This window comes from Mustela erminea, chromosome 7 (assembly GCF_009829155.1).
Source record: "Mustela erminea isolate mMusErm1 chromosome 7, mMusErm1.Pri, whole genome shotgun sequence".
Taxonomy (NCBI): domain Eukaryota; kingdom Metazoa; phylum Chordata; class Mammalia; order Carnivora; family Mustelidae; genus Mustela; species Mustela erminea.
Genome location: NC_045620.1, coordinates 53,445,272 through 53,461,244, shown reverse-complemented (window position 1 = coordinate 53,461,244; position 15,973 = coordinate 53,445,272). Strand labels below are relative to the sequence as shown.

Below are 15,973 nucleotides of genomic sequence, written 5' to 3'. Positions count from 1 at the left end.
TGCTCAGCAGAGTTCAGCAAGTGTATTGTGTTCAGAAAGTACGCAGCTATCTGAAATACCTAATCCTCAAAAACAGTCTAGTTGAGAATTTCTGCCAGTATTCTGCAACTGTATAGCCCTCCCTGTTATGATATCTAATAATAGAGCTTATCTAGGTGGTAGCAAATAATTTATAGTTTCTATTGAAATTACTTAAACGATTAAAAGTTAATAACTGGTTTTAGGGCAGTCTTAGAAATTCTTTTTTTTTTTTTTTTTTAATTTTTTATTTTTTATAAACATATGTTTTTATCCCCAGGGGTACAGGTCTGTGAATCACCAGGTTTACACACTTCACAGCACTCACCAAAGCACATACCCTCCCCAATGTCCATAATCCCACCCCCTTCTCCCAAACCCCCTCCCCCCAGCAACCCTCAGTTTGTTTTGTGAGATTAAGAGTCACTTATGGTTTGTCTCCCTCCCAATCCCATCTTGTTTCATTTATTAGTCTTAGAAATTCTTTATGCACCATTTATTGGTCTTCTAGTTACTGAAATTCGCTGTCATACCACTTAACATTCCTATGATCATTTTTATTTCATTGTGTATCTCTGTGAATGCAGAATCCATGATTTTGAACAATCTCACACTTACTTTTTTAAAAAAAATTCAACAGGCCCAGCTTCATCTCACCAACCTTTGAAGAACCTTCGAGAAAGGAGAAGCACAGATCTCCCCCTTCTGGACATGTATGCCATTACCCGGGAGGAGGGAGAAGGAATGGAGACCACCGACACAGAGTCTGTATCTTCCTCTGGCACTCACCCACAGTCTTTAGAGCAGCTGCTTAATTCTCCTGAAACTAAACTGGGTATGTTTTTCCTCTTTAGCTCTACTGTCTTGTCTAATAAATCCTAACTCTTAAGTTTTATGTGCTTTTTTGAGCTACTCTAAGAAAATTTCTTTCGGTGTTCTACTCCAAATGGAAAACTCTCCTGCAGAATGAAACAGTTGAGTGTTTTAAAATAAAATGCTAGTTCTGCCCCAAGCTTGAGCCAGAAATAGATGGTTGGAAGTCCTATAGTGGTATCAGAAAGTAAGATGAACTATTCTCTAATCCTTCTAAGAGTTTGACAGCTTTTATTTATTCCTCTGTTAAATTTATTAGACATACTAAAGCTTCAGTGTATGTTAGTTTTACCTGTCATGAATATTCACAATTCGGGGTGAATTCTCTTCTCTCCTGAAGCTTCAGGATCTAGAGTAAAGACTGTTTATGTCTTTGGTCACTAATCTTGGTGTGGATGGAAACTGCAGTCCCACCAGGCAAGGTTAGTAATGATCACAAGAGAGTGACAGCAGACTCCAGAATTACATCTGGCTTTGTGATTTTTGCCAGATAACTTATTAACTCTGAGCCTTTTCCCTCATCTACACAATTTGAATAATGATACTTACCCACCTCCTATAATATTCTTATGAGCATCCATGATATAAATGGTAAATGTTATTATTCCCCTCGTTTATAAGTAAAACAACATAAACTCTTGGGATATAGAGGAGTGCGAGAATAGTCTAGAAACACAGGGCAAACAAATTCTAGAATTGGGGCTCGTAGAGCTTGAATTCAATTAGATTATATACTTTACAACAGAGATTCTGCCTTATTTGTGTCACGTTCGAAGTATAACCTTTCAACTGAGATATGTTGAACAGAAGAATGACAGAGAGTGGGCCTGAGTAATACTGTAGAGTAAGAGATCTGTGATTAGATATATTTCTTACTTAGAATCAACATCTGTAATCTCAGATTTTGACACTTAATGACTGGAACAACATCTTGCAGAGCCTCCTCTATGGCATGCTGAATTTACCAAAGAAGAATTGGTTCAAAAGCTCAGCTCCACCACAAAAAGTGCCGATCACTTAAATGGCCTGCTTCGGGAAACAGAAGCAACCAATGCAATCCTTATGGAGCAAATTAAGGTAAGATCAATACTGCCACCCAGAAAATTCTCTCTGCAACAGGTTGGTTTTCTTGACCCCCCCCCCCCCCACTCTCCAGATGAGACACATCCATCACATCTTCATTCTTTACAATGTCACATTCCTGAAACTGAGAAATATAAATTGCTTTGGATATATATTATATAAAGACTAACTAAATTACTATCTTTTCTTAGAAACTATGATAGATTTAGAAATGGATTAGAATAGGTTCATAAGTCATTGTTCCACATATGCTTATGGAAAACTTAAGTGGGTATGAGCCCTTATGCTCTAAAGATAAACTAGGGACACTTCTCATTCAGATCATTCAGCTGATGTTTATGGCACTAAACTTATCACAAATTGTGGGTGGAGATAGTAAAGTAGCATAGGAAACTTTCCTACTTAAATGTGACACTAGAAACATGTGGCCATATGTAGATAGTAGAGTAGTTGAGGGTTACACAATCCGCCGTGGCTCATAGCTAAGTCACTTCTCCAAACATAGTCCTGCTACTTAACTGAGCAGTTCTTGTGAGCCAGGCCCTGGGCTTTACATATATCATCTGTCTAATCCTCATTCTCACTGGTGAGAGAATGCCTGAAGCTGATAAATGGTGGAGCAACATTCCAGCTCATGTCTGTCTGGAAAGCACATGGTTCTGCCCTCTGCATCCTTCTCCAAATCGACTATCCTCCCTCTGTGCAGGGCCTCAGCTTTCCTTCTTAAATTAATTTTTTTAATGCTGAATTACTTAGCTGTTCATAGTAAATTATGTATATTGTGACATTCCACCTCTAAATATTTTAGTATGCATCTATATAAAATAACATTTTCCTACATAGTCAAAACATTACCACATCTAACAAATTGCTAACTAGCCCAGTGAACTAAGTGACTATTCAAATGTGGTATTTCCACAAATTTCCATTCCTCAAACACTTTAGCATTCTGCTGTCTTTTGCATATCCTGTTGCCCCATTTTTCTGGTAGTATTTTAGATTGTCTTATATTCCTGAATTTTCACTCTATCATAGACTTGGCTTTAGTTTTGGTAAACAAAACAGCTGTGGTGCATCAGGTAAATATAACTTCCCGCTGGACACCGTAACTACCTGCAGTCTGTGAGCAGGGCAGGAAAGGGGTTAGTGGTGGATGTAGATGTTTACTTTAGTCCCTGGTTTCAAGCTCTGCTTGCCCTCTGCAGTGTGTCTTATCCCACAGCGCTGAGCCCACTGGTTTACTTTCTGTAGAGAATAGGAGGTGAAGGGAGCATCATGGTAGTTGGTACCATGATAGGCTGACTATGGTAGACTTGACATCAGTCCTCAGTCTTCAACTCCATTTCCTGTGCTCCTCTATACTTTGAGGCAGGAGCTTCTTGGTATTTCTGCGGGATCCATTCTGTCTTCTTGTCAGTGATACTTAGTGTGCCACTGGGCTGAGTCTCTTCCACTTTATCTCCTTCCCATCTTGTAGGAATTTCTTGATATTTCTCATCTATTTTTTTTCCTTCTCTCCTAATCACTCCTTTATAGTCATTTTTTGGGGCATTTCGGGAGGAAGAGAAGAAGAGTGCATATGTTCAGCCTGCCATGTTTAACCTGAAGCTCCTAAAACTCATTTTTAACTCATTTCTCCAACATCAGCTCCTCAAAAGTGAAATAAGAAGATTGGAAAGAAATCAGGAACGAGAAAAGTCTGTAGCTAACCTGGAGTACTTGAAGAATGTCTTGCTGCAGTTCATTTTCCTGAAACCAGGTAGTGAGAAAGAGAGACTCCTTCCTGTTATAGACACAATGTTGCAGCTCAGCCCTGAAGAAAAGGGAAAACTGGCTGCAGTTGCTCAAGGTTGGTGAAGGAAAGTATTAAAACTCTTGTTGGATAACTTACACTAAATGTTGGACTTATGGTTGAAATTCTGTGTGCTTACAATCTTGCTTGTGACATTGTGACTTAAAACATTTAATATTTGGTTCATTTGAGTGAATTCTATCATATATGTAACCTGTGACTAGATTTGAAAAGCCAGCGTTTTAATACTTCAGGGCAATTATAGTACATAATATAATTTTAAGATGCAACAAGTACAATAGTGTTTAGTTAGATCTTTGAAAGTTAGACATGTAATTCTAGCCTTGAATTCTATCAAAGTGGTTTTATTTTATATCATCATTAACATGCATTAGCTTATTCTTTCCTACTCACTGCCCCCCACCACCACCTCACTCTTACTCCTTCCCCTGCCAAATAGTCTAGAGGCAGCAGAGTCATATGACCCAACAGTTGGTCCATATCGTACATGACAGTCCCATTTCTCAAGGCAGACTCTGTTTTAAAGCTGTCCTGTATTTGGTGCTTAGATTTTTGTGGCAAATAGATTTAACACTGTGATTTTATAAACTCCTTTAAAATGATTCTCATATAACTGCTGTAGTTACCTGATTTCAGACTACTCCTTAAAGATCATGGTTTCATTTTTGTTAATATAAAATGTTTTTATTTGTGACCTTTTCAAGCATACAGGCAGAATGCTGTCATGTCCTTTGTAGCTATCATCTTTAACAATTTTCATAATCAGACTTCTTTTGAAAGGGGAAGAGCAGAGCTAGAGATTTTTTTTTTTTTTAAGATTTTATTTACTTATTTGACAGAGAGAAAGCACAAGCAGGAGGAGCAGCAGGCAGCAGGAGAGGGAGAAGCAGGCATCCTGCAGAGCAGGGAGCCCGATGCGGGGCTCAATCCCAGGACTCTGGGATCATGACCTGAGCTGAAGGCCAATGCTTAACTGACTAAGCCACCCAGGTGCCCCAGGGCTAGAGATTTTAAAGCAGATCCCACACATCATATGATTTTCCCAGCAAACACTTCACTGTGTATCAGACTTCTCTGCCATCTATACCCAGTTTATGCGCGGTGTTCCGATTATTGCAGATGTCTTTGTGCAGCATCCTAATAGGGCTCACACATTGCATTTGGTTGATGTCCCTTAAGCTCTGTTTTGTTTTTGTTATCTATAGCAGTTCCATGTTCTTTTTATAATATGTCAATTATTAGTTGAAGAAACTGGTCATTTATCCACTAGAAGCTCAGTTCTGGATTTGGCACTTTGAGATAGCATGTAAGTTGTTCCATTGTTGCCTGTAAATAGGAAGTCAGGTCTCTGCTTAGACACAGGTGCAACTGGAGAGGGTGGGAGATAAAAATCCCTCATAGGTGTATTGAAAGTACTGTGTACTTTCTGAGACATCACATTAGTAGGCCCAGAATGTCTGGTTATCCCACTTTTGACTGGTTTATCTCATCATGTTGGTGTTTTGGGGTTGTTGTTTTTTTAAGATTTTATTTACTTGAGAGAGAGAGAGAGAATGCACAAGCATTAGGAGGAGCAGAGGGAAAGAGACAAGCAGACTCCCTGCTGAGCACAGAGCTGGACAACAGGAGTCAATCCCAGGACCCTGAAATCATGACCTGCACTGAAGTCAGACACTTAACCAACTGAGCCACCCAAGCACCCCATGTTTGTGTTTTTCAGCACATTCCTTTATTCCCTAAAAATCCTGGCTACTCTAGTAATGCTAGAGAGTGATCCTCAAGATAGAGCAGGTGTCAGAATCATCTGGTGAGATGATTAAAACTCAAATTGCTGGCCGCACACTCCCAAGTTTCTGATTCAGTAAATTTAGTGTGGAACCCAAGAGTTTGCATTTTTAACAAGTTCCCAGGTGATACTGATGCTCTGGCCATTATTAAGCTAGTGTACCTTTGAAAGATTATTCACTTCTTATCTCTTAATTACATGAGAAAACAAAAGAAAACTTATAAAAATTTGAATTAAAAGTGCTGTGGTCTGGCAGCAGATAGAGATATGGCTTAAGCAAGAATTATTGAACTGAAAGATCAGAAGGAATCATCAGAAAAAGAAACAAAACAATGGAAGAAAAAACGAAAGAGTGGGTAATAGACATAGAGGGTATACTGAAGAATACATATTTAATAATTGAAGTTCTAGAAGAAGAGGAGAGGAAATAATGAGGTAGAGACAGGATTTGAAGAGAATGAAAATTTCTCAGAGCCGCTAAAGGACATCCATCCACACATTTGAAAAATCTCAATACAATTTCAAGTAGAATAAATAAAAGGAAGTCTACCTCTTCGCATAAAAGTGAAACTGCCCCCCAAAAAGGACAGAGAAAAGTCTCAAAAGAAGACACATTGCCTCTTTACCTCTAAAGGAGTGGTAGGCTCACAGTGGACTTCTCAGCAGCATTGGTGAAGTACTATCTTTAGCATGCCTTAAGAAATAACTGTCAGCCTTCAAGAAATGTTTTTCGAGATCTTTTCTGATAGAAACTTTAAGAATTTGCCTCCATTGGAAATCTCAGCAACATACTCCATGTAAAAGGAAAACCTAAGTGAAAGGTCTGAGGTGCAAGAAGGAATGTCATGTACAGGAGACTTGTCACCATGCTGCAGATAAGAGTCCTGAGCCTCACCAGCCAGACCAAGGATATTTCTTTACCAAGGCCTTCAGGACAACAGACCACGTCATACATGTCTGGGGTGCAGAAACGAGGCTAAAAAGAGGGCTACTCTTCCTGGCACTGAAAAGAATGGAAGCATAAGAGCAAAAAACACAAGTACCTCTTGCCTCCTTCATCTCCTTTGAAGCAGTATTTACATTTTCTGATTTTGTATAGAGTTTATACCAGTATTTTTCATTCAGGTTGCTAACCACTACTGGATGTTGAAATTAATTTGGTGAATCATATCCAGAATATTTTTTTTTTAATGGAGAGAATGAGACAGACATCAGAATACATTGAATCTCATAGGGATAAGAAGTGTTTCATGAAACTCTCTGGGTATATGGGTGGATGTTGGTATCTGTCTGTATCAACTCCTGATATAAAATGTTTGTCTTTCTATGGGTCTGGGTCACAAATATTTGAGAAACATCAGCTTAGGGGATAAACTAGATTATCCAACTCTGACAAGTGATGTCAAACTTCCTGTAATAAACACCCTTTAAGGACCCAGCTCACACCGCAGGCAAGTGTCAGGAGCTGCTCAGAGCTGCCTGTGGCATTGCTACGTAAGGCAAAAAAACACAGAGCACTGCATTAGTCTCAAAACAAGTAATGTGAAGAAGACACCGCTGGCAAAAGTCAGTTGTTGCTGTGTGTGTAGTTCACATGTCAATTCCCCCTGCTTCCTGCATGTTAGATCCCACCACTGTTCACAGACTGCATTTTTCTTTTCTTCTTGAGACACAACTTGAGGTGAGCAGAGTTCGCTCCCTAAGTAAGTCAGTCATACAGTGCTTCTCTTCATAAGACTGGAATCTCAATTTTGCTACTCAAGTAGGAGCTGAAAGTTGCTTCTTTACATTTTTGCTCCCTAACTAGGTTATAATTTACAGAGCTGTGTGTTGTTACTTAGTGTACAAAATTACTAAAGTCTAATACTCTGTAGAAGCAAATAAAGAGGAAATAGACCTGAAGTTAATACAAGGTTATATGCCAATTTTACCTCAATTATGTACAAAAAAAGAGAGAGGAAAAAAGGCAGACTTACCAAGCATTTTTTGGTCATCTCCAGGAAGAGAACACACTCATACTCACTGTAAGTGTCTAATTTGGTTTGCAGAGGACTCAGAACCTTATCAGAAAAGAATAGTTACTCAGGGCAGGTGCAGATGCATCCAATCTCAGCCTTTCTGTGGTCCTCATATACCTAAGGACATGAACAGCTGCCAGGAACATTGTCCTGCCAGATCTGGGACATGGCTGAATTTTTGTTGTGTCACAAGTCTTATACTCAGAGAGCACCATTCATTCCAGATGAACATACAGCAGTTTCTGCATTTCATTTAGGAAATGCAGCCCCCTGGCTGTCATTTTTGGGAGCAAGGCCACTGCCTCTTCTAATGGGAGAAAGCAGAGTCCGTGCCCAGTTTTCCATCCCTTAATGTCACTTCCTCCAGCTTTCTGTGGAAAGATTGACTTCTAAAAAGTCTTCTGTCACTACAATGCCCTCTAGACATTCATGCCTTTATGTAATCCTCTCCCCTTGAGTGGCCATTAGACTGGCCTCGTGATTTGTTTCTAACTAGTAGAATATAGCAAAGGTGACAGGGTGCCACTTCCATGATTAGGTTAATTGTGACTTCTATCTCATTAGCAGACTCTATCTTCTCCACTTACAAGCTGACATTATTAAAGAGGCCACAAACCTAACCACTAAAAGGGAGAATCTCATGTCGATTATTTCTCAATAAATTTTTTAAAATTAAAAACCCATACATAAATGTTTAGAGCAGCTTTATTTTAAATTGGGAAAAACTAGAAACAACGGAAATATCCTTCACTGGTAAATGAGTAAAACAAACTGGTGCAGCCACACAGTAGAGTCCTGCTCAGCTATAAAAAGGAATGAGTCACCGATACCCACAGGAACATGGACAGTTCTCAGATGCCTCCTGCTAAGCAAAAGGAACCACACTCAAAAGATACATGACGTGGCCCAATTTATATTACTTTCTGGAAAAGGAAAATGGTGGGCATGGTGGTGCTGCACCTCAAGAGGATGAAGTACTGTAAGCAAATTATACCTCAATATATACCTGATTTCAGAGTGATTAAAACCATTTGTTTTTGTTTCTCTTGGTTTAGTTTTGAGGTTTACCACACAACTATTTAGGTTCTAAGTTATGTAAAGGCTTCCATATTAAAAGAATGTACAAATTCCCCTTATTGTCAATACTTCTAGTTGTGCTGGGGTCTTTATTTTGGAATTGTCTAATGGAGAAATGCAAATACTGAAAGGTCAAGAACAGATTTGTAATGTCAAAGTATGTTCTGAGAAGATTAATGCATTTTTTTTCTTTTTGGACTCCCCAAAGGTGAGGAAGAAAATGCTTCCCGTTCATCCGGATGGGCATCCTATCTGCATAGTTGGTCTGGACTTCGGTAGATTGATGGGAAAACGTTATTTATTAACCAAATAGAATCCATGTGGCAAAAAAGAAAGTTTCACATATATTGCTGTCATTCTTTTGTCCAAAATGTGTGTGTATATGTTCACATCTACATATATTTGTATATACGTCTGTCAGATGTATTTAAAAAGTCTCTGCTTGAAGTAAAAGTATGAAGTTAAAGTACAGCAGCCTGAAGGGTTGATACCAGTCCACAGCCCTCTGACTCTGTGACCTCCCAAGAGTGCTGCCAGATGAAAACACCAAGAAACACCACCACTCCCTCCTTCTGTGGAACCTCAGGACCCGCCTGTTTCTGGGCAGTACTGTGAATTTCGAAGTTAAATTTTGGTACAGTACCAACTGGAATTTAGGTTTTGAAAATAATGTTACAAGACTATTTATTGCAAGAGCAAACTTGCAGATAGATTATTATTATAAATTTTTGAAATGTAATTAGAATATGAAGGAAAATGCTTTGTGCATAACGTTGACATGTTTATTAAGGGATTATAAAGCAAATATGTACAGTTAATTATGAGACTAACATTTTACTTAGTAACTTTAAAATGAACTGTTCTGTTTTTGTTTTTTTTTTCTCTACAATACATTATCTCAAAACTCATTATGTTGTCAGAAGCCCTCGTGTTGGCTGGTGTAACACAGAACATGAACACGGGACCAGCTCATTACCTTGGGGTGATTTTGTGGTGTCTCTCCAGGCTCTTGAGAGGGTTCATCTACTTTTAAGCCATAAATCTGTTTTAAGAATTCTTTCCATCTCCCCCATTAAAAACTTATCAGAACATCGACTGCGTCATGCAGCATTGTATCTAATAGGAGAGTGGTGCTTCCCGTGGTTCAGCAGACATGCCGTTCTGTATGCTCTCCATCCCAAGGAACTTCAGGAACACATCTTCGAGGTCAGTGTCACATTTTCACAGTCTTGTGGTGTTACCTGCCTTTGATGCCTCTAAATATATTTTATTGACAAGATCAGAATTGTGTTCTTAAATCATAAATTTGAGAATTCTATTTTTAATATTTATTTGTTAAAAAAATCACCACACAGTATGCTCTGTAAAAGTTCCCTTAAGCCTTCCAATTTATACTTTGATTTTCATTCTCAGCTGGTGAACTGACTTGGTTTACTCAGAACATTCATTTTGATTCCAGTTTAATTTAACTGAAATTTGCTGCTGACGTGCTGAGTTTGTTCTTTACAAAATATCTCCTATATCTCTTTCCTCCAGTTTTAGAACAGACCTAACTAGTGAATGTAATAATGAAAATGCATCCGTTTCAGAGCTGACTTTAAGTTTAGTTTTTTTACTTTGTAAACTGTGAATATGCATATACCAGCAGCATACAATGTAACTGTAATAGTATTTAAATAAATCTCACTGTAAGTGTAGACCTTTTTGAAGTCTGTATAAACTTATTTTGAAATACAGTCTCTACTTATGAATGTAATAGCAAAAATACCATTTTGCATGATAAAAACGTTAACTTTGATTACAAAGTGATATTCTTTCATGATTTCAGCAAGAGGAAATGTACTGATTATTTTAGTATTTCTATTAAATATGTTTAACTGCATATCATATTTTTATGCCTACTTTTTTTCTGTTAGACACTGTCTCTTTGGAGTTTTTGAGTTAGTCTATGAATTGGCATTACACATTCCCTTACTACTGTCTCTAGACAGTTGGGACCTAGAGTATCAGGTACTTGAGAGAACATAGATTGACCTTTTGTTAGGTGTTGTGTGGATCATGATACCTTCCATGTCTGACATCTACCTTCCACCTGGAAGTGGGAGCCACACTTAGCCTTTCTTTGGGCGCCTCGCAAGTTCCAGCCTCCTCTGTGATGTGTACAGTGAGCTTTGCTTACGCCCCAAAGAGCATATGATCAAGAATTATATTCCTTTAAACAAACTTTGAGCATTGCATTCCTTTAAACAGACTTTGGGAGAAGTGTCACTGAACTGCTTACTAGCAAAGCAAAGGCTTGCTAAAGGCAAGCAGTGTTTTGTGTTCTTTGTAAACCCCATGTTAGCTGGTGATGTCACTGGAAACCTATAGTATTGAGTGTACAGTTTCCAATAAAGATATAATTTGGTATTGGGCAAATAGCATGATGCAAACAAAAAATTACTCATACTGTATGATTAAGTTGGAATGTAGTGGTCACAACTTGGTGTAAGACTGTTCTGCTTTGACTTGGTATCTGAAAATCTACTACTGTTTCAAAATAAATGCACACTAAGGTAAACAATCTGATATAAAATTGCAGGTGACTTTAAGCTCATTTTTACCCATGAGTGTTAAAAAGCATTTCATTATTTACATATAAGTTATATACAGAAGAAAAATCTTTTCCCCCTGCATTCATCATGTGACTACATGGAGAGAAAATCAAGTTGTGACCTTCAAATTGTTGCTTTAAAAAAGATAGAAAGGTGCATGTTAATAGAACATTGAGGGTGCCTGGGTGGCTCAGTGGGTTAATCCTCTGCCTTCGGCTCGGGTCATGATCTCAGGGTCCTGGGATAGAGCCCCGCATTGGGCTCTCTACTCAGCAGGGAGCCTGCTTCCCTCTCTCTCTGCCTGCCTCTCTGCCTGCTTGTGATCTCTCTCTCTCTGTCAAATAAATAAATAAAATCTTAAAAAAAAAAATAGAACATTGAGTATGGTGAAGAAATATGTTTTCAGTTTCAATTTCAAATATGCAGGTGACCACCCCAGGTTTCCTTCAGAGTGGGCTCACTCGGAGCCCACATAGTAGCTACCTCTCCAGATATCTGCCTAGAATTGAAGATGACAACAATCCTCTCCACCCCTTTTTCTGGTAACTTTTCCCCCACCACCATACCAAGAGGCCAACAGAATCAACTGAACCAGGCACAGAGCCCTAACCCAAGCCAAATAGATTAGATACAGGAACATGGATTTGGGACCAGAGTCAGGCTCACATCTCTGTGTAACTGGAATTGTGGTATGTAATGACAGGAACTCTGGAATGCCCAGAAGGAGCAGAGAAAAGCCCACCCAGAAAACATGAAGGAGGCTAAGCTGACGTGAGGAGGTTAACAAATATGGGGTGAGGGGGAAGGGGCAGCTTCAATTCTGCTTCTAACACCTGAGACAGGTACAGTGGGCTCCAGACTCTGTCCCTTGCATCCTCAGTAAACTTCTACATGTGCTTCGAGAGTGACTGACAGGTGTCTGGAACACGGTGCGGTGGTGAGAGGAGAAACTCTACACTCAGACATGAAGAGGATGTCTGCTTCACTACTGATGGTCTCGGGCTGTGCTCTTGACTGTTTGAGCCCCCATCTCTCTCTCTGCAAGACATGGACATCATCACCCCAGCATAGTGGGCACTCCATTGCTGTCCCCCTTTTCAGTCTTACCTTCCTACTTCCACAGCCTGCAGCAAGGTTTACCAATTCGCTTTTCTTTTTGTCCCCTTTATTGTCCTTCAGTGCCCAGCACATAGCACTAAATAAGTGTGCTTAATGAGTAAGTGATTTTAGTAATCAAGTGAATATAACATTTAACTGCACTTGCCTCTGATAATCACCTCTTGTCTTTTAAAACTTTACATTCTGCCCCAAGCTAGGATTAGAATCCAGACTTCAGGGGTGCCTGGATGGCTCAGTGGGTTAAGCCTCTGCCTTCGGCTCAGGTCATGATCCAGGACCCTGGGATCGAGCCCCACATCAGGCTCTCTGCTCAGCAGGGAGCCTGCTCCCTCCTCTCTCTCTGCCTGCCTCTCTGCCTGCTTGTGATCTCTCTCTCTCTCTCTGTCAAATAAATAAATAAGATAAAATAAAATTTAAAAAGAATCCAGATTTCATGAAACATGATCAGCTCATTAATGAAAATGAGCAATTAAAAATGTACAATGATCTCTTGAAACTAAAGTTCAAAAAATTATAAGGAAGTAAACAAAATCAACTATTAAAAGGAGGAAAGGAGATTCTAATCTAGGATGCTCAGGATTTAATAGGAGTCTCTGGTCTCTGAAAATAAAATAGGAAGAAATTTTCAAAGAAATAATACAAGTTTACAAAATTAAAGGCAAGAGTCTAAAATAAAAGGCTTATCAGAGATCCAGTATAATAAAGGCATAGTGATACAACTTTTAGAATAGAAAGTGCTCCTAAAAAGTTTTCCAATGACAGGGATGCCAGGACAGGGTGAGAGTCCTGACTCTTGGGTTTTGGCTCAGATTGTCATCTCAGAGTCACGGGATTAAGCCCCACATCAAACTCTGCTTAAGTTTCTTTCTCTGTCCCTCCCCGCCCCCAAATACATAAATAATTTTTTTTTAAAGATTCCAAAATGAAACAAGATGGGATCGGGAGGGAGACAAACCTTAAGAGACTCTTAATGTCACAACAAACTGAGGGGGGCTGGAGGGAGGGGGGGTATGGAGAGGATGGGGAGGGTATGTGCTATGGTGAGTGCTGTGAAGTGTGTAAACCTGGCGATTCACAGACCTGTACCCCTGGGGCTAATAATACATTATATGTTTATAAAAAAAATTTTTAATTTTAAAAATTAAAGGATTCCAGTGACAGATGGTAACTATACTTCTCATGGTAAGCTTTGCATAATTTGTAGAAATGTTGAATAGCTATGTTGTATACCTGAAACTAACACTGCATGTCAACCACAATTTTAAAAAATAAGAGAAAATACATTTACAGTATTGCACTGCATTAAAAAAAAGTCCACTTGTAAGAAGACCTATGCAGTTCAAACCCAGAAATTTAAAAAAGAGAAAGAATCTTTTTGGATGCAGTTAAATGGTATACATGGAGAGAAAATTGTGTTACTTAGTGTAATAATTGCTAAATGTTAAAATAAAATTGACAAAAGAAGAAATTTTCCAGAGACAAAAGCAAGTTTCAGACACAGGAAGGGAAGGAAGATTGCTTCAAACCTCTCAAACAGCAGCACAGCACACCAGAAGACCTCAGAGAAATTCCTTCAAAATTCTGAGTCAAAATGACTTGCAACCTGAAATTCTACAAACAACAAACTTCCAATTAAGTGGGAGAAAACAGACTTTTTCAGATCCCTAAGAACTGGGAAAAAATGACTTCCCATGCAGCCTTTCCTGTTGAGAGAATATGCTCCAGAAGGCTGAGAGAAAACAGAAGTAAAAAGGAGCAGCCAGGAAACGAGACTGAACACAGGAGAGTGCTGAAGGGTGATCCCAGGATACCTGCTGTGCTTGAAGAGGAAGAACCAGGAACTAAGAGTCCAAAGGGGGATTCTTCAGGAAGGAAAGAAAAAAAAAAAAAAATTGGGACTCGTGGGTTACTTGATATAGCTGAAGTGTAAAATTTTATTAAAAGATGTTGGAAGTAGAAATGTGAACACTGACAAAATATTTTATAATAAGGAAATATGTTTAATTTGTTTTGTTTGATAATGTGTCTATGATTAAAAAGTTATTTTTAAAACATGCTAAAACATTTATAGTTAAGATCATATTTGATCCAAATTAATATGGGAGGGTCATTGTGGGTGGGAGTGTGAGTGAAAGAAGATTGACAAGGAGTTGAGGGTTGCTTTCTTATCTACTCAAACATCTTCATTCTGTGTTCTTTCCCATCTACACTACAAGCATAAATCTTTTCTTCTGACGTCATGTATACATTGTTTTGTGTTTTACATATTTGTTGACATATTATTTATATGCCATAAAGCTCCCTCGTTGAACATGTACAATTCAATGATTTTTGTACAGAGTTGTGAGCCCATCCCTACAATCTGAGTTTAGAAATTTTTATTACCTCCCCCCAAAAAACTGCCTACCCATTGGCAGCCATTCCCCCATTAGCCCGCCTCAACCCTGGGTAGCCACTAATTCTCTGTCTTTGAGCTGCCTATTATTCTATACTTTTCATACCAGTAGAATCATAAATCTGTGACTGACTTCCTTCATTGCCATAATGTTTTCAAGGTCATTTGCATTGTAGCATGCAGCCATACTCCTTCTCTTTTACTGCTGAATAATCATCCTTTGTATGAAATGCCATGTTTTACATATTCATCCGTTGGTGGATATTTTGGTGTTTCCAACTTTTAGCTATTAAGAAAATTGCTGCACAATGTCCACAATAGCCAAAGAATGGAAAGAGTCCAGACGAATGGATAAAGAAGATGTGGAGGTTGTGTGTATGTACACACACACACACACACACACACACACACACACACACACACACACAGTGGAATATTATGCAGCCATCAAAAAGACCGAAATCTTGCCATTTGCAACGTGGATGGAACTAGAAGGTATTACGTTAAGTGAGATAAGTCAATCAGAGAAAAACAATTATCATATGATTTCACTGACACGAGGAATTTGAGAGGCAGGGCCGGGGGGCTGGGGGAAGGGAGAGAAAATTGAAACACGATGGGACCGGGGAAGGAGATAAACCATTAGAGACTGTTCATCTCAGGAGACAAACTGAGGGTTGCTGGGGGGAAAGGGGTTGGGAGAGGGTGGTGAGATGATGGACACTGGGGAGGGTATGTGCTATGGTGAATGCTGTGAATTGTGTAAGACTGATGATTCACAGACCTGTACCCCTGAAACAAATAATACATTATATATTAATAAAAAGAAAATTGCTATGGGACACCTAGATGGCTCAGTCGGTTAAGCTCCAACTCTTGATTTTGGTTCAGGTCATGACCCAGAATCGTGAGATGGAGGCCTACATCCAGCTCCATGGGGAGTCTGCTTGAGACTCTCTCTCTCCCCCTCAGTCCTCTAAACAAAATAAAATCTTTTAAAAAGGAAAAAAATTGCTGCTATGAAAATTTGCATGCAAATTTTTGTGTGGATATATGTTTTTCAGTTCTCCTGGGAATGGAATTTAGCATCCTATGGTAATCACATGGTTAACTATTTGTGGAACAGCCCAACTTTTCTAGAGTGACTGCTCCACTTTACAATTTCATCAATAAGGTATGAGGTTCATTTTCTCCACA

At 39.0% G+C, this 15,973-nt stretch overlaps 1 protein-coding gene across 2 annotated transcripts in view; it reads left to right on the top strand.

Annotated features, from left to right (window-relative positions):
- Positions 1–11,243, top strand: part of GCC2 (GRIP and coiled-coil domain containing 2) — a 57,132-nt gene extending 45,889 nt beyond the window's left edge. The window contains exons 20-23 of one of the 2 annotated variants that reach the window (XM_032351644.1): positions 659–853; positions 1,829–1,968; positions 3,622–3,833; positions 8,877–11,243. In XM_032351644.1, the coding sequence (XP_032207535.1) occupies positions 659–853; positions 1,829–1,968; positions 3,622–3,831 (545 nt within the window). In that variant the 3' untranslated portion in view covers positions 3,832–3,833; positions 8,877–11,243. The remainder of the gene's footprint in view (positions 1–658; positions 854–1,828; positions 1,969–3,621; positions 3,834–8,876) is intronic. The other variant, XM_032351643.1, reaches the window with a different exon arrangement.
- The last annotated feature ends 4,730 nt before the right edge of the window (positions 11,244–15,973 follow it).